The 18,457-nt window shown below is 33.0% G+C and overlaps 6 protein-coding genes across 16 annotated transcripts; 4 read left to right on the forward strand and 2 right to left on the reverse strand.

The window, feature by feature from the left end:
- The first annotated feature begins 169 nt into the window (after positions 1–169).
- On the forward strand, positions 170–4,861 carry LOC127066214 (structural maintenance of chromosomes protein 2). Of its 3 annotated transcripts, XM_050999645.1 has the most exons (8): positions 195–529; positions 662–1,084; positions 1,159–1,437; positions 1,650–2,423; positions 2,548–3,135; positions 3,259–3,880; positions 4,006–4,259; positions 4,364–4,861. In XM_050999645.1, exons 1-8 carry the CDS (start codon positions 362–364, stop codon positions 4,787–4,789), a joined length of 3,534 nt encoding a protein of 1,177 aa, XP_050855602.1. In that variant the 5' UTR covers positions 195–361; the 3' UTR covers positions 4,790–4,861. The 3 variants fall into 3 exon arrangements, with proteins under 3 accessions (XP_050855603.1, XP_050855602.1, XP_050855604.1); XM_050999646.1 differs by lacking the exon at positions 4,364–4,861 and having other exon boundaries at positions 170–529; positions 3,259–3,917; positions 4,006–4,165; XM_050999647.1 differs by lacking the exon at positions 195–529 and having other exon boundaries at positions 953–1,084; positions 1,148–1,437.
- LOC127066219 (ribosomal protein S6 kinase delta-1) lies at positions 4,537–8,546 on the reverse strand. 4 transcript variants are annotated; one of them, XR_007782302.1, is made up of 5 exons: positions 7,927–8,546; positions 5,524–7,854; positions 5,337–5,432; positions 5,101–5,272; positions 4,537–4,760 (listed from the first exon to the last, which is right to left on the reverse strand). XR_007782302.1 is itself a non-coding variant. In XM_050999674.1 (4 exons), the coding sequence occupies exons 1-4, from the start codon at positions 8,020–8,022 to the stop codon at positions 5,168–5,170; spliced, it is 2,628 nt and encodes an 875-aa protein (XP_050855631.1). In that variant the 5' UTR covers positions 8,023–8,546; the 3' UTR covers positions 4,537–5,167. The 4 variants fall into 4 exon arrangements, 1 of the variants encoding a protein (XP_050855631.1); XR_007782300.1 differs by having other exon boundaries at positions 4,537–4,995; XR_007782301.1 differs by having other exon boundaries at positions 4,537–5,017.
- A 167-nt stretch (positions 8,547–8,713) lies between these two features.
- On the forward strand, positions 8,714–10,690 carry LOC127066237 (vacuolar protein sorting-associated protein 37B). Of its 3 annotated transcripts, none has more exons than XM_050999715.1 (5): positions 8,714–8,978; positions 9,206–9,410; positions 9,519–9,690; positions 9,875–9,957; positions 10,037–10,690. In XM_050999715.1, exons 2-5 carry the CDS (start codon positions 9,279–9,281, stop codon positions 10,292–10,294), a joined length of 645 nt encoding a protein of 214 aa, XP_050855672.1. In that variant the 5' UTR covers positions 8,714–8,978; positions 9,206–9,278; the 3' UTR covers positions 10,295–10,690. The 3 variants fall into 3 exon arrangements, with proteins under 3 accessions (XP_050855672.1, XP_050855671.1, XP_050855670.1); XM_050999713.1 differs by having other exon boundaries at positions 8,715–8,978; positions 9,203–9,410; XM_050999714.1 differs by having other exon boundaries at positions 8,714–9,410.
- Positions 10,691–12,282: 1,592 nt separating this feature from the next.
- Positions 12,283–14,256, forward strand: LOC127066230 (26S proteasome non-ATPase regulatory subunit 6). The gene is made up of 5 exons (XM_050999701.1): positions 12,283–12,555; positions 12,836–13,187; positions 13,276–13,604; positions 13,696–13,864; positions 13,978–14,256. The coding sequence occupies exons 1-5, from the start codon at positions 12,411–12,413 to the stop codon at positions 14,150–14,152; spliced, it is 1,170 nt and encodes a 389-aa protein (XP_050855658.1). The 5' UTR covers positions 12,283–12,410; the 3' UTR covers positions 14,153–14,256.
- A 311-nt stretch (positions 14,257–14,567) lies between these two features.
- LOC127066229 (4-hydroxybenzoate polyprenyltransferase, mitochondrial) lies at positions 14,568–17,208 on the forward strand. 4 transcript variants are annotated; one of them, XM_050999700.1, is made up of 7 exons: positions 14,568–14,667; positions 15,720–15,816; positions 15,887–16,053; positions 16,131–16,278; positions 16,366–16,559; positions 16,636–16,824; positions 16,926–17,208. In XM_050999700.1, exons 2-7 carry the CDS (start codon positions 15,786–15,788, stop codon positions 17,097–17,099), a joined length of 903 nt encoding a protein of 300 aa, XP_050855657.1. In that variant the 5' UTR covers positions 14,568–14,667; positions 15,720–15,785; the 3' UTR covers positions 17,100–17,208. The 4 variants fall into 4 exon arrangements, with proteins under 4 accessions (XP_050855657.1, XP_050855654.1, XP_050855655.1 ...); XM_050999697.1 differs by lacking the exon at positions 14,568–14,667 and adding an exon at positions 14,693–15,294 and having other exon boundaries at positions 15,462–15,816; XM_050999698.1 differs by lacking the exon at positions 14,568–14,667 and adding an exon at positions 14,697–15,294.
- On the reverse strand, positions 16,364–18,405 carry LOC127066235 (protein Abitram). The gene has a single exon (XM_050999709.1). The coding sequence runs from the start codon at positions 18,225–18,227 to the stop codon at positions 17,475–17,477; it is 753 nt and encodes a 250-aa protein (XP_050855666.1). The 5' UTR covers positions 18,228–18,405; the 3' UTR covers positions 16,364–17,474.
- Between the last annotated feature and the right edge of the window lie 52 nt (positions 18,406–18,457).

Consider the following 18,457-nt stretch of genomic DNA (forward strand, 5'->3'; position numbering starts at 1 on the left):
TCAGCAACTATTCTATGTCGATTATATAAAAATTAAAATTTTCCGCGAACGAAATTGAATATGGCGTCCGTCGTACTTCCATTTCCGTCACATCCCAAACCAACGAGTGGTGTAGCCTCTTGCCTCATCCTAACCTTACTTGTACTTTACGAAGAAAGTAATCCAGCTGCTATCTATGAAATACAAGATCTATGATATAAACATCATAAGTGTACGATACAAGTTTGGCGCCATTTGTGGTTTATTGTCTTTAATTCTTCTTCGTTCTTATTCTCGCATAGATCCAACATATTTTTTTACGCACACACATATTACGATAATTCCTCACATTGTATCATATACCATATAATCTCATTTCACAATGTATATAAAGTCCATGGTGTTGGAAGGTTTCAAATCTTACGGCAAAAGAATCGAAATTACCGGTTTTGATAAAGAATTCAACGCTATCACAGGATTTAATGGAAGTGGAAAATCAAATATTCTGGACGCTATATGTTTTGTATTGGGTATTACAAATCTCGGGCAGGTATGTATGAAAATTTAGATATTATCGCGCGCGCGCGCGTGTGTGTGTGTATAGTATCAGTTTTTAATTACGTATACACTTGTGCGAAGGAAGGTGCGTCTATAACGTGTGTGTGTATTATAAATTATACAGGTACGCGCTACATCTTTACAAGAGCTAGTATACAAGTCTGGTCAGGCTGGCATACAGAAAGCAACTGTTACGATAGTGTTTGATAATCGTGATCGGGAGTCATCTCCAATGGGATATGAACATCATAAAGAACTTGTAATTACCAGACAAATAATAATCGGTGGAAAAAATAAGTACTTGATTAATGGGTCAAACGTGCCTAATAAAAGAGTTCAAGATTTGTTTTGTTCGGTACAACTAAATGTAAACAATCCACACTTTTTGATAATGCAAGGTAGAATAACAAAAGTTTTAAATATGAAACCACCAGAAATTTTATCTATGATCGAGGAAGCTGCGGGAACACGTATGTACGAGAATAAGAAACAGACTGCGCTAAAGACTATAGAGAAGAAAGACAATAGATTGAAAGAAATAAATGATGTACGTCCTAAGAAGCTCTTATAAATCTATCTTTATATCTTATGTTATAAACCGTTGAGACAGTATTATTTTAGGTTCTACAAGAAGAAATTGCTCCAAAGTTGAATAAACTCAAGCAGGAGAGATCTCAATATATGGAATTCCAAAGAATGCAAAGAGAATTGGAACATTACAAAAGGATAAACATTGCTTGGAAGTATACCACGGCTTTAAACCACAATGAAAAGGCGGAAAATGATATACGGTTGATTAAAAATACAGTAAACAAGAAAATGGAAGATATTAACGCCGGGAAAGAAGAGATAAAAGAAATTGACGATAAATTAGCCAAAATTAGTAAGATAAGAGATGCGGTTAGTAGATAAGTGGGGTAAAAGAAGCTCCATCCAACGCGCATAGAGTCACGTTTGCATACGTATGAATACCTTGATATTTATACAAGACAATTCTTTTCTTTATTTTTTTTCATTTTTATTTTTTACACGTCTACAAATATTTTAGACTTTTATTGCAACTATTAGTATTCGCACTCTACACTTTGCTCATAACGGCTCTTCTTTTTTAGGAATTTGGGGGAAAGTTAGAAAAGTTGGAACGTGATTTAAAAGATGCGGAGAAAATACAATTTAAAGTAGCAGCCCGATCTAATAGTAATAAAGAAGACATTAAAGCTGCAAAAAAGGCGGCAGAACAATTACAAATTAATATTACCGAGGACGAGGAAATGTTGCTCGTTAAAGAAAAAGAATTTGAAAAGGTTGGTAGCTTGTTTCAACAATTAAAAGAGGAGGAGGAAAAAGATTCTGAGGCATTAATGGTTGCCCAAGAGAGATATCAAAAGATCAGTTCGGGATTGTTACAAACCGAGGACGGTGAAAATGCGACCTTGGAACAGCAATTGATATGTGCCAAACAAGGTGTAACCCAAGCGCAAACAGAACTGAAACAGTCGCAAATGACGTTGGATCATGCTAAAAGTCAATTGCACGTGAAATTAAAAGATATGCACAATACGGAAGGTGAATACATAAAGGATAATAAAGATCTTGAGAAGAAGGAAAAGGAGTTGAAGAATTTGGAAAACGAATTGAAAAAGATCAATTACAAAGAGGGCCACTTGGAAGAGCTTCAAACGCAAAAACATTCGTTAAAATGTGAAATAAGATCTCTGCAAGAGAAAATAGATCAATTTGAATTGCAATATCCTCAACTAAGGTTTCATTACAAAATACCAGATCCCCATTTTAAACAGAATTCTGTCAAAGGATTGGTATGTACGCTATTAACGATCAAAAATAAGGATACCGCATACGCTTTGGACGTGGCCGCGGGCGGAAAGGTATGTAAAGTAATACGTAGTTTGCAACGATATGCACGTGTACGTGTAAATACGTGATACAAATCGGACACATTTTCAGATCTTTTCTCATAAAATTATATAAAAATTCTTTGTGTCTATTTAGCTTTACAACGTAATAGTTGATACAGAAAATACAAGTAAAAGATTACTGCAACACGGTCAACTACAACAACGTGTCACGATTATTCCTCTTAACAAAATAAATGGAAGACCAATGGAGCAACATAAAATCGAATTTGCGAAAAATTTGGTTGGCGCTGATAAGGTTCAATCGGCTTTGTCGCTTATTGATTTTCCTGAAGAAATCAGACCTGCAATGAATTGGATATTCGGACAGATTTTTATATGTAAAGATATGGAAACCGCAAAGAGGATAGCTTTTCATGAAAAAATAATGAAAAAGTGTGTAACCATAGAAGGTGACATTTTTGATCCTGCCGGTACATTGTCCGGTGGTGCACCATCTAAAACAGGATCCGTTCTCCTTAAAGTAGAGGAATTAAAGATAACGCAGAATTTATTAAAACAGAAACAGCAACGTTTGGCGGAGATCGAAAGAGATCTAATAATTGCTCAGAAGGCGGAAGAACAGTATGCGTCGTTGAAAGAACGATTTGATTTGCGCAAGTACGAAGTCGAAATGGTACGGCAAAGATTACAGCAAACGACTCATCACAAGATTAAGGAGGAGGTACATTATATTTAGAGATTTCTTTCGTATTTTACAAATATCTCGGAGTACAAATTAACTTTTTAATTCGAGGCTTTTTGTCTTTATTATTATTATTATTATTATTATTTTCTTTTTCTCCAGGTAGAATTATTGAAGGCAAATATCGACAAGTTGATAGAACGTATGAATGCGGCAAAAGCTTTGGAAAGCGATAACGAAAGAAGGACTAAGGAATTGGAATGTCAATTGAAAGACGCTATAAATATTCGCGAAAAGCAATTAAAGGAATCCGAAAATCTATTAACGACCCTTAAAAGGAAAGCTGAAAAGAGTCGTGCCGAGTGGCAAAAACGGGAACAAGAGTCGGAAACGCTCGAATTGGAGATAAAAGAGTTAAAAAGAACTATCGAAGCTGGTAGAGAACAATTGATTAAGGCAAAAGAAAAATTAATTGAGCTCGATGAAATCGCACGTGGTTTCGAAGAGGAACTCAAGGAAAGTAATGCCACGGTAGAACGTTTAAAAGGTAACGTTAAAGAGCAAAAGCATATTATAAATCAACGGAACGAGGATATGCAAAAGTTAAATGCGAGGAAAGAAGATATCGTCAAACTAATCAACGAGGCGGAATTGGAAATAAAAAAATTAAATCACGAGATTAATACATTCGACAATTATTCCAAAGATTGCAAACAAAAAGTTGTCGAACTGACGAAAAAGTATCAATGGATAGAAGAGGATAAACAATACTTTGGGAAAGCAGGTATTGAACGAAGGCAGCGAGTGTCTGAGATTTCATTGTAAGCCGCAAGCGAGGGGAGGGGGGAGGGAGAATTATTAAAAATAATAGGGTATATCGTAATACATATTGTATGTTGTGTATCGCAGGTGGTATGTACGATTTTAACGTTAACAAACCGGAGGAAATGGACCAGAAATTACAACAATTGCAGATACAGTGTGATAAGTTGAGCCGTAACGTCAATACACGAGCGATTAATCTCTTGGACAAAGAGGAAGAACAGTACAATGATATGGTGAAAAAGAAAAAGATAGTTGAAAGCGATAAGAAGAAGATACTCGAAACGATCAAATATTTAGATGAAAAGAAAAAGGAGACACTGCTAAAAGCTTGGGAACAAGTAATAATATACTTTTTTTTTTCTTTCTTTCCTATACCTTGCCATTCTATTTGCTTTTAGTATATCGTAAGTCGAGATTGTCTATCGATGTTTTATCGTTACAGGTAAATAGAGACTTTGGTTCAATATTCAATACTCTGTTACCAGGAGCTGATGCTAAACTTTTACCTCCCGAAAATCAAACGGTTACAGATGGATTAGAAATCAAAATTGGATTTTCTGGAGTTTGGAAAGAGTCATTGGGAGAATTGTCTGGCGGTCAAAGATCGTTGGTTGCTTTATCTTTGATATTAGCTATGCTTTTATTTAAGCCAGCTCCACTTTACATTTTAGACGAAGTAGACGCAGCTTTAGATCTTTCTCATACAGAAAATATAGGTACAATGTTGAAGAGACACTTTAAACATTCACAGTTTATTGTTGTATCGCTAAAAGATGGTATGTTCAATAATGCTAATGTATTATTTACAACCAGATTCATTGATGGGATGTCAACGGTTACTAGAACAGAGAAATCTAGATCAAAGTAATGATATTAAAGAATGGTGCAATATATATATATATATATATATATATATATATATATATATATATATATGTATGTATCATACATACACGCGCGCGCGCACACACACACACACCCACACAATCTTTCTACATATTCTTGCTTTTCAGTAAATTCGTATCATTTTCTAATTTTGTTTTTACAATTTTTTGTATCGACACACCCTCTCGTCTGAAAGAAATTCATTCGTGTCCTTTCAAATTTTACGTTTAAGTTAAACTTATAATATAATGATAATGAGACAAAATTCTTTGCAGAAAAATTATTAATGCTTACCTTTACAACAGATATTACATTTAATAAATCCATTAAATCTTTTCGAAAGATTATATCGTGTTTCCTTTTAAATCGTAGAATATACCATGCTCGACCAATCGATCTTTTCAAAGAAATAATGCTTCTTAATATCCGATATAGTCAATCGTTCTTCCGGCTCGTACTTTAGAATCTACGAAGAATAATTTAATCGTACGTTTGATGAAAAATACGGAACATATCGTGGTAACGCTTACGTTTAAAAGTAAAGATCTGGCATTATCCGACAATTTGCTAGGTATGCTAACGACGGAATGAGAACGGAATGGTTCGGCGTGCAAAGATCTAAACTTCTGAAAGTAGTAAAGATATGTGCGAGAGAACGTGTAATTATTAAATAACGTCGGTACTGTTATAATGATTTGAATCAATTTGAAAGCATACAATGCCTGTGAGTAACTCGTACAAAATGATTCCATAATTCCAAATGTCTGTCGCTGGTGAAATAGAAGTCGTAGGTGAAAACATATATAACTCCGGAGACGAATATTCTTGTCTTATTTTTGTTAATTCGATATTACGGTATGGTACGATATACGTTAACGTTACATGACCGTAATCGTCTAATAAAATCTTTTCTGGTTTCAAATCAAATATTATAACTCCTTGTTGATGCAACGCTTCGACCGCTAAAAGAATTTCTGCTGCCCAACGACAAACAACTTCCTCGGGTATTTCCCAAAGCGCTGGCTCGCAGTTAGGGCCGACACGTTTGTCCGCTTGGGCAGATCCTTCACCTTGACAATTATCCTTCGAATATTCCGACGTTAACGTGTTACTTCGTTCGTCGATAGCACCTTCTATTTGCAAAGATTCTAAATAATGACTATCGATCTGGGTTGCGTACGTGGAATAACATTCGTGTTTGATGTCATCCGTTATCGAATTACTCGATGCGTCCGAACTGGTACTACCCGACGTATCATTTTCTTGCGCATTGTCAAACCTAAAATCCAAGCTATTACTCAAACGTTTGTTCAAATTATTTACCTTCGACATTGATATCGACGATATGTTATCGTTTCCAATGTTTTTTATCGATTCGAACGCTCCTTTTCTCTCCTGATTATTACTGTCATTGCATTCAAGTCGACAAACGACACCGTCGCTTTCCGTTGCTCGCGTAACATCATCTCGCGAATAGATTAATTCTTTTGACTCGTTTGATCGAATAGCAACGGAATTACTTCTCCTTAAAGTAGCGTTAACAGATTGTAGTAATTTCTGTGCTTTTTCTAACAATTGAGTCGTAGGCATGTCACTGCCACAGATTTCATCTACGTTATACGCCTGGCATTGTGCATTATCTTCCTTTAACGCAATACGGTTTATCTTTGTCGATTCGGCATCGTAAGTACAGAGACGTTCTGTCTCTCTACTTGTTACCATTTCGTTGTCGTTATTAAACATTCCCTCTAAGGTATTTTGGTATTCGTCGCTAATATCGAGCGTTTTCGAACCATCTCCTTTAAACGGAATCGAATTGTCGTGTGATTTGTAATTTTTAATTATAAAATCCCACAATTTACCACGTTTGGCATATTCCAATATAAGAAATACCGTTGCTTCCGTTTCGATATAAGCATGCAAACGTACCATAAACGGTATTTGTCCGCGCAATATGTAATTGCTTATATTTTCCTTATTACATAACGATTTTTCGATACTCTTTACTATTTTAACACCATTTGAATGTAAATCTTTAACGAGCATTACAGAATCTATAATCTTCAATACTTTGTAATTTTTAAGATCCGACGTAGGCTTATTTAGCACCGAGATATTCCAGTTTAAGTATCTATTGTACAATTTCTCCGCCCTATCTAAATATTTCGATACTTTTTCTTTTATTATTATTTTCCTCGCATCGTCAGGATCCGTCTCAACGCCGAGTAATAACGTTGAGATTCCCATTTTGTATTGGGCAAATGCTTCTTCGTATTCCGCGATAGCTTCGTGCTTGAACGCTGCGCTTATGTAAGCAGCAGCCACTACGATGTAATGTGTAATGTCCTTGCACGTATGCGCAAGATCGGAACAGTCTTGTATCATTTTGGGATTCTTCATTTTTAGCGTTCTTGTCTTTTTTATTTCATACTTTTTATCGCTTATATTCTCGTGCTTATTATTCCGATTATCTAGCTTGTCTTGTACCTTTGACGCGCTTGTCTCTATACCTAAACCGTTATTGCTCTTAGCAGTATTACATTCTTTTTCGTACTCTCTCAAAGGGCCAACTATATTATATTTAACCGGATTTTCTTCCAAGGCCAAAGATCTTGTTTCTCCGTCAAGGATACCACCCAACGAAAGATGAGCGCTTTCTATGATATTGATCTTGTTCGTTAAGACTGGATCGTTCAAACCGATATTGTGATCGTCTTCCGAAGTATCAGAACCGATGGACTGTGAACGATCGTTTATATTGCTATCGTTAAGACTGTTTTCAAAAAATTTTATGAACGTGTCACTCGTGTATAAGCACTGATGTTTCCCGATAAAATCTAAGAACTTCAACGCGCTGTTCTTTCTTTCTTGAACGACCTCAACTTCGAATCTTCCAAAAAATTTAGACTTTGTAAACGGAGGAAAAGGATCTTTAATTTGAAAATGCGCGTGTAAGGCATATAATGCCGAATGGAGTTTTTTAAAGTCATTGTAACGTTTCCAAACGGACACCTTGGATACTTCCTCTCTAGATGCTTTTAAATATATCTGAAAGTCAAAAAGATTCGAGTAAAAGCACCGATTATCTTTATGTACGAATCGTAGAACATAAAACCATACCACGGATGTGACTTTGTAAATGGTAAAACCTTTTCTGTGTCGCGTAGTTTCGGGTATAATGAAACGTCTGACCCACTTGTCTTTCGTTGATGGCATGTTTCAATGTACATTTTTCAACGTTGAGCAACTTTTATATAATTAACCACTCTTATCACATTTTAAATATTAAACGCTTTCTACGTACACTCTTCGTTTCATTTTAGATTGTTGTCAGTCCGACGTAGAGCGTCTTCGATTATCACTTTGAGGTTATACCGTAGACGAGGCAGAGGAGAGCTCAATGTTGTCATGACAGGTTCGAAACAAGAACAGAGAGTTATTTTTACGCAGAAGCGATGTTTTCAAATTTCGTACTAATGGCGTGGATGTAAAAGACGTTTCTTCGCCTTTAAAACGGTATTAAATAATTTCTTGGACGTCCACAATCGATAAAATAAATAATCAAAATGCTATAATTAATTGTCCACTAATGTGTATATTTCTTTGAATATAATTATTAAATCAATAGAAACGTATAAAATAATTCTAACGTGACATCTCGATAATTATGATTTTTTAATATCTTATTTTTCACGATTTTTCAAGTCAGTGTTTCCTTCTTTTCCCATACAGTTTCTATTATTCAAGGACGAACTTATCGACATAAATATTTATCGACTATGAACGATCGATTCTTCTTTTATCGACTGACGATATTATTCGTAACAGTGCATGTGCTTTCCATTTGATTTGTGTCGCTATTAGTCATCGACAAAAGTCATCGACACATAGAAAACACTGATTATGACCTAAGATTGCGCAGACGCGTCGTGGCTGACGATGAAAGAAAAAGAAGGTTGACATATACGTATAATTACTACTTGTTTGTTGGTGAACGTTAATTTTCTATATTATCGATAACTATTTATCCAAATATCTTTTTTATTATTATATAAGACTGTACACACACGTATATATTTATACATAGTAAGCGAAATTGTCCTCAAAGTTATTGCTACGTATTTACGGAAACGCGATCAACGAATATATTGTACTTTCGAGTCGTTCGATAGGTAAATATCATTTCGATGTATTCGTCATCGCAGATCGTTCTAATACAGATTGATTAAGTATTTAAGTAAACTATTAATTTTTCCGAATAATCGTACAAAAGTGAAATATAGCGACAAAAAAGAATTGTTCAAAGAATGCCATACTCGACAATCATGATTTTATCTTCGGTCGAATCTTCGTACTTGCACATATGAGCACATACAATAAGACCTTTTATTTGCAGTAGCAAACTTTAAATATCTAGATGGTAACCATTCGTCCCTATAAATTGATCATTGAAAAAGAAAAAATATCGAAAAATGTATAAATCGAGTCAGGAACCCGATATACCTGCGGCGTTAGGTTTGTTGACACTTTTAAGTAATGAAGAATTAAAAGATATATTAAACGACGATAGCAAGTTTGAAGACATCGTAAAGGACATAAAACAGGTATATCCAGTTAATACGTTTATTATATGCGTTGCTATTTAATATACATTCTATATAGATAGATCTTAAATAATATAACCGACTTAAAAGATATTTTATCGAAATTAGTTTAAAGAACTTGAAACCGAAAAAGAAGTACTTATGGCAAGCAATCGATCGTTGGCAGAATTTAATCTATCGAAACAACCGGAATTAGAAGAAGGTAAACAGATTTTAAAAGAACTTAGCGACAAAGGACATCAATTATGCATCAGCGTCAAGGAAAAACTCAACGAGATGAGTACGTTTTTCAAAAAGTATTATATAATGTTAATTAATTTTTATAAATAGGCTCTCAAAAGAATATTTAAATGTTCTTTAATAAATCATAGTAATTATCGAAAATCGCCAGATAATGTGAGTAACGTGCACATTTCTTTCTATAACCAAAGAGATAAAAGAGAATATATTTGTCTTACTTATAGAGGATAGATCGGGAGCTATGACAGTTGACACGGCATTAGACCTTTTGCAAGCAGCTGCTGCAGAAATTGAGGAAGAATCGGAGGTAAAAAGATACGACTATTCTTATATCTAAGTTAAAGAAAAATCATTAATTTGTAATATCATTAAATCTTATATTTCAGAAAGTGGCTGAAAAATTTTTAGCTGGCGATATAGAGGTGGATGAATTTTTAGAACAATTTTTATCAAGACGAAAATTAATGCACCTACGTAAAGTTAAAGTCGATAAGATCAGAGAAATAATGCGAAAATCATCGCAGGCTTCATCATATTTTACTTCTAACTTTACTGTCATTGCACCTTCCATACCCTACCCAACAGGACCGGTATCGATGCCAATGCCCGTACCATCGGGTCCTTCTCTTTATAGACCATATTGAATAGACCTGTATGTTGTTTCTGTTCTCTTACCTTTTGATCTTTCTTTTCTTTTTTCTTTTCTTTTGTAAATAATGTGTATACACACGAAAGAGGTGTTGTACATGCCATGTACGAATACTTATAATCCTGTATTTCGAAAATACAAAAGAAAATTAAAATATTTTTAAGAGTTTGGATTTTTGTAAAAATGATGCAAACTTTCGTTTGTCTCGTATGTTTCATCATTTTTATAAAACTTTGAAAATTATTATTATCGTTTGAATTGTACCAGAACAATTATATTTTCGTATTTGGGGATTAATCGCATTGACGATATTTACAGCCTACATCACGAAAAATTCGTTTCCAAGAGTAGCTTAAATATATGTATACATACCCCCCCCCCCCCCCCCCCCCCCCACACACATATATATATGTACCTACGTACGATACATGTACGCATATATATATCTTATTCGATTAATATTTATTCTCCGTTATTTTGTTTGATCACCATTGTCATTTCATCAGGCATTAAGAAAATAATACAATAAAATACTCTTTTTGCATATCTAATTATTTACAATTATTTACATTACATTTAAACATGCACTATATATGTTATTAGTTATAACTTTTATTTAAAAATTAGCAATAAATTGCTACTCTTGGACAATTTGACTATATAATGTATTTAAAGTTATACTTCGTCATGTTTTTTCGTTTTCCTTGGTACATCATAATCAACAGTTGATATAAATTTTAAAACAAAATATATTATTAAAGATAATATAGCAACGTATAAAATGATGGATTCTTTATCGTTTTCATTTTCACTCGTTGTAATGCTTGCTTTTGTAAATTTTTCTTTTTTCTTTCTATGTAACGTTTCACCGTAATGTTGACGAGTCCATTCATCAAAGTTAAAGCGTTTGTTTTTTTCTGTAGGATCTATTTTACTTTTATAGATAGAAGCATATACATAAGTGGTTTTAGGAATATTTTCCTGGATGTTTTGTTTCACCATAATAGACCTATCATAACGTTTGCGTGTTTGATAATTGTTTAATACATCATATGCCTGTGAAATATTTTGAAATTTTCTGTTTGCAAATTCGGACTTATTTCTATCAGGATGATATAGCATGCTCAATTTATAATAAGCTGATTTTATTTCGTTTTGAGTAGCGTTCGGTGATACTTCTAATGTATCATAATGTGTTTTCATTTTCGAATATGCACATGATTTACATTTGGATTGCACCAAACGAAAAGCTATAGACGTCATTAAAGCGTTATAAGAAGGAATCTTTTCTATCCAACGGTTACTTAAAACAATACGCATAGGTATCATCGATATGACAATCTCACAAGAGCGATATAATTAAACAAAATTACTGCTTTTTTGCGATATCGACGTGTGTGTGTGTGTGTGTCTACATATATTCATATATATACAAATTATATATATATATATGTATGTATATATTATAAAACACCACACATAACGCCTTAATATTTGTCATTCAAATTGCCTTTAAATTTTACACATTTATTATTTTCACAGGAAATGTTTAGATTCGTTAAAAATATCGAACGGATGAAACGTCATATATCCTTCACTTCATACGATAATCCTTCGCTGAATGCACGAGGAAGGAAGCGATTCCGTTTTGTTAAATTATAGATAGTCATGAATAAACCAGAGTATTTTATCGACAGGATATTTCAATACGATGAAACACGCTAACGACCAAGGTCATTCTCTTATGTATCTTTATACCATATACCTTTCACATCTCTTCTTCGGGAATTATTTCTTTAGAAACGAAAAAATTAGAAATTGTTAGACGTACGTTCGATTGGCGCTAAAAGCTAGTCTTTTATCGATCATAATGGTAGTTTAATGCAGAATATACTAGGCCGACGATTACGGCATTGACCAATCACATTTTGCTAGAAAGAAATGGGATATGGTAAATTTAACGTTTACGTCTTTATCTTTCAGTTTCACATCTTCAAGCGATCGAGGTCGCTTCTCGGCCCGTTCTATGCGTCAGTACGTTTCTGGTGTATCGTTGGACTCTTAGTCGTGTCTTGATTCTGTCTATGTCAATTTATTAATCGACCTTAATAATGCCGTTAGAAAATCTAGAAGAGGAAGGATTGGAAAAAAATCCCAATTTAGAATTGGCCCAAATTAAATTTTTATTAAGTCTTCCAGAACATCACGATGATCCGTATTTGAAAACAAAACTGCTCGATGCCATTAAAGCAGAAAGTGAGTTTGCATTTTTCTCTTCGCCCCCTCTTATATTTAACTATCTTTCAGATTTCGTGGTGCGAATTTTTATTATTTACGTTAATAACGTTAACGTAATAAGATTTAAAAGAGACTACAGGATATTATTCTACAATATCTCAAGTTAATATCCCAATTATTTTTTTTAACAAAATATTAAACCTCTGGAAAATACATGCTACGCTATCCCTTGTTTCATACAGAAAAAGGATACGTCCTATTACTGATTAACTAGAGCAAGGTATTTTATATTCGACAGATATGGCACCATTTTACGAAGAAGTTTGTAAAGATCTGAGTTGGATAGTAGACGAAGCGCTTTTGGCTAACATGAGGGCTCGTAATGCGGAACAATTAAAAGAGCTGGATGGTGCGATTGAGGATGCCGAAAAGAATTTAGGAGAAATGGAAGTACGAGAAGCTAATCTTAAAAAATCTGAACATCTTTGCCGAATTGGAGATAAAGAAGGAGCGATAACAGCGTTTAGAAAAACTTATGACAAAACCGTATCTTTGGGTCATAGATTAGATATCGTATTTCATAATATCAGAATCGGTTTGTTTTATTTGGATCACGATCATATAACAAGGAATATAGAAAAAGCTAAAAGGTACGTACAAATGTGTACGTACGCGCGCGTCTGAATTAAGCAAAAACATACACCGTATTTATGTATAGAAAATTTTATAAATTTTTAGTTTAATCGAAGAAGGTGGCGATTGGGATAGACGAAATCGCTTGAAAGTATATCAGGGGACTTATTGTATAGCAGTACGTGATTTTAAAGAAGCAGCAAACTTTTTTTTGGACACGATAAGTACATTTACGAGTTACGAACTTATGGATTACAATACGTTTGTAAGATACACTGTTTATTTAAGTATGATAAGTTTACCAAGGAATGAATTGCGCGATAAGATCATTAAAGGATCAGAAATTTTAGAAGTATTGCACAGCAATTCGGACGTTAAGGATTATCTGTTTTCTTTATACAATTGTCACTATGCTGAATTCTTCAAAAATCTTGGTAACTATTACAAGTAATACCGAGTCACCAAAATATTCTCTTTCTCTCCTTTGTTCGGTCATTCTCTTGATTTTATTACTTTTTTTTTCAGCGCAAGTCGAAGGATTATTAAGAAGGGATTATTTGATATTTCCACATTACAGATATTACGTTAGAGAAATGCGCATTCTTGCGTACACACAGTTGTTAGAGTCGTATCGCTCTTTAACGTTGCATTATATGGCAGAAGCATTTGGCGTTACCGTAGAATATATAGATCAGTAAGCTATGATCTTTTTTGTAACTTACTAGTTTTTTTTTTGTAATTACTTCATCATTAATTAATACATTCAATCGACATACATTTTAATATCTGCATTCTCTGTATTTGCAGGGAATTATCACGATTTATCGCAGCTGGAAGATTACATTGTAAGGTTGATCGTGTCGGCGGAGTAGTAGAAACCAATCGTCCAGATAGTAAAAATTGGCAATACCAAGCAATGGTAAAGCAAGGAGACTTGCTCCTTAACAGAGTACAAAAATTGTCAAGAGTTATCAACATATGAATGGGCATTGTATAATAAAATTAAAACAGATTTATGTATCATAAATTTTTCATATATTATTTTTTTTTTGTGTCATTTAATAAAATATTCCTAATATCAATGGATTTGTGTCTTGTAATAAAAAGTCGTATTAGCCTATCACGCTCGTGCCAGTTTTAAAGCTTATGACAATTTATTATAAAGTCGCAAACTTATAATGCAAGTTTGTTTTTTCTTTGATCGTTGCTTCGCAACATTATTTTTTAATATTTTTAATATCATTAACTTTTTGCAGTAATATTTTATTAAATAAAAAAATATTAAATAATCCAATACGAAATATTGAGAAAAGCTATGCGAGCGACGAGCCATGAATTACGATCCAACTGCAACGTATAGTTATTTTTATTGTTGAGTAGTTGGTAAAAATCATTTATAAACAATGTGCCTAGAGACAAATGAGAGTCCACATAATCAGCCCAGATATTCGGAAAACATTCAAGGAACATGAGCCGAATCTGCGATACTGAAGTCAAGTATTTCTCTTAGGAAAAAGTTCGAGTTATTTGACTCGTACATTTATATTTAATTCTTTCGAGCCAATCCGCTGCAGAGAGCAGCACTAGTACTTCTCTCTCTTTCTCCTCTACATTTCTCTATATATCTATATATATATTGTATATAACTTATATAACTCATTCCCTCGTGACAAGAGGGATGTATATTCCTTACGAGCGCGATGTCTCGTATATACGTAGATTCATATAATGTAAAAAACTGATTGAATGATAAGATAGGAAATTTTTATTAAAAAATAAAATTGTTGCAAAAACTAAAATTTTTAGCGACAAGTTCTACTATCTTATTTAAATTTTCGTTCTTTTGCAATAACAACGAATTTTATATAATCCATGAATATAGCAGTACATGCAGCAGTCTTTATTAAGCGAATATGATTTCGTTCGGTATTTGAACTCTGAAGATTGTATCATAATGTGACTTGTCATGCGAACTTTTTAAATAAATAGATTGTAAATAGATATGCCATATATATCATTATTGTCATCTTGTATTGGCATTAAATCGTTGACATTAAAATAGGATCTATGATTTGAGAATATTAACCTAATGCGGGTAGATTGATTTAATTTTATCAATCCAAGGTAATTGGCATACGTTTATGTAACATCATTTATATTATTTTAATTCGTTTAATGATTTTCTAGCTAATTTATGTGTGTGTGTGTATATATATATATATATACATATATATATATATACATTTAATATGTTCCATTCCAATTCTTCTTTTATTAAACGTACATTTCAGATAAGATATAAAACCATGTTATTAATAAGAGGTGGTCAGAAACTGGGTGCATTTTATGGATTGTCAACATATATTAATAACTCTAATCAGAAACAGATCAAGATAGCTTTAAGCAGTTTATGTTCTTTTAAGAATTTTAGTACTTTATCCTCTATCAAAATTAAGTACAAATATAAAATACACTTTGACATAGATGACAAAGTTAAACCTTTGTTAGGCTTAAATACATTGTGTTATATTAATTTATCCAATTGTCAGGAGAGAAGATATTCAGGGTTAGCGGCAAGAATACTGAATAATTCTTCCCCAAAAATACAACCATACATGAGGCTTATGAGAATAGATAAACCTATTGGTAAGATATATTAGTTGGACTCGACTATAATTATTATAGATATTAATAAATGATTTTATTGTGTTTCCAGGATCATGGTTGTTATTTTGGCCTTGCGGTTGGAGTATAGCTATGGCAGCACCTCCGTCCTGTTTACCGGACTTTAAGCTATTGACATTATTTGGAATAGGTGCATTTATAATGCGTGGTGCTGGTTGTACCATAAATGATATGTGGGATAGAGATATCGACAAAATGGTATTTGAACTATCGACTGACTTATTATCATCTTACAGTTTTATAATACTCTATAAAATATGTAAAATTTTTGTTAGGTAGCAAGAACAAAGGATAGGCCTTTGGCAACTGGACAACTTACATATTTACAGTCGTTAATTTTTCTTGGAGGACAATTGAGTTTAGGTTTACTTGTGTTATTACAATTAAACTGGTATAGCGTTTTACTTGGCGCAAGTTCTTTAGGTTGTTGCCTATCGATAAACAAAAGAATAAAGATAAACAAGATTTAATGTATAAACACATAAATATCATATTTATTACTTGTTGCAGGTTTAGTAATAATTTATCCTTTGATGAAAAGAATAACATATTGGCCTCAATTTATATTGGGAATGACTTTCAATTGGGGTGCTCTCTTAGGATGGTCCGCAGTGCGAGAGTCGTGCGATTGGTCCGTATGCCTACCGCTTTATGCTGCTGGAGTTTGTTGGACTATCATATACGATACCATTTATGCTCACCAAGTAAGCGTAGATGCATTCGATCGTTTCCATGACGTTTAAGAATATTATGACATTATTAAGAATACTATTATATTAGGATAAGGTAGACGATTTACTACTAAGCATTAAATCGACCGCGTTAAAGTTTGGAGATAAAACACAACTGTATTTGTCAGCATTTGGAATAACTATGATAGCAGGATTAATAACATCTGGTATTGTAACTGCGCAAACTTGGCCATATTACGTTGCAGTAGGATTAACTGGAAAGCATCTTGTCAATCAGGTAAACAATTATCATTACGTATAATATATATTGCTATGAACAAAGCACATACTTGTAATATTTACATATATATATATATATATATATATATTTGGTTTTAGATATGTACTTTAGATATCAATAATCCCAAGGATTGTGCTCAAAAATTTATATCTAATCAAAGAATAGGAATGATGATTTTCGTAGGTATTATTTTGAGCAATTTATTGAAAGACCTTCCAAAGAAGCAAGATCAAAAAAATAAGCAAGATGGAGGAAAAGATTGTATAAAATAAAGATACAAGTCGTTAGAGTGCCATTGATTAGTGAAATTTACCAAATTTATAATTCTCCGATATATGTAATTTAATCTAGAAAAGGAAATACACAATACAATACTTGTCACTTGTATGGTTCTCTCTCTCTCTCTCTCTCTCTTTCATTTTCTACCCTCTTTTCCATCTTTTACGATCATTACATGAAATAAGATTATTTAGAGCCTTTTACCGAAATATACGATTGAAGATATTGTTCTTATTAAAATTTCATATACGGACCGTCATATCAAAAATAATTATAATCTTATATATGTATTTTTATTAATTTAAGTTTTATACTTTCGTTAAAGGCAAATCATATTATTGTCTTTATATAATCAATTATTAGAAAATTTAGATCTTAGATCGAGAGAGTATAAATGTTTTATATTCCTCTAATGTTAGTAACGTATCTTTTATTTTATCCAATAGCTTTAAATTAGGCAGCACAAGAGCCAAGTATCCACCTTTGTGCGGTGGTTCCTTTAAAAGTTCAGGATAATGCAACAATATTTCGTTAACTTCTATTAATTTTCCAATAATACAGCACTTTATTGTGTATATTTGTCCATCCGAACATGATATTGCACAAATGTTAGAATTAACTTGTAAAGGTTGAGCACCATGTTTACTTTTTCCAGACACCTTATTTAGCATTCTGTCTAACTTATCACTTACTTTGTAATCAACCTTTAATATTTTGTTATCATTTTGAAAAATATTATGACTCGGTGCTAACGAAATTAAACAAATACGATTACTGTGTATTCTGATACACATATCGTCTCCGGGTCTTTGAACGTCAACTTTATAATACGTAGAAAAGTAACGTTCGGTAATAGTTGGTAACGAACCACTGTAGTCGATGCCTTCCAACATATCAGATATATCATTGTCAGGTGGAAATACAAATGAATCCTCATCTGTTAAAAAAATTGGATCTTCTTTTTTTTCGTCCCATTTATCGTTTGAGTTAATTACACATTCATGATTATCAAATTCTAAGCTTGCATGCATTTTATATTTTTCGATATCATCACTTTTAATAACGTTAATTTCACTTTCGGGATCGTCAATAGTTTTTAATTTCTTTGACAATGGTTCCATGATATTTGACAATTGATCTTTTTGCGTTTCTGCAGAATCTCGTAATGCTTACTGTACTATCTCGCTTCTTTTCTGTGTGTGATGCACACGCACACACACACATTCCTAAGTTTATCATACACATATTTTGTTCGATTAATACATGGATGTTTACGCGAATCGCAGAGCGCAGGCAGCAGACCTATGCTAGAAAAAAAATCAATGAGAAGAAAATACTATTAATAATTCAA

The sequence above is a fragment of the Vespula vulgaris genome, chromosome 9, assembly GCF_905475345.1.
Source record: "Vespula vulgaris chromosome 9, iyVesVulg1.1, whole genome shotgun sequence".
Classification (NCBI taxonomy): Eukaryota; Metazoa; Arthropoda; class Insecta; order Hymenoptera; family Vespidae; genus Vespula; species Vespula vulgaris.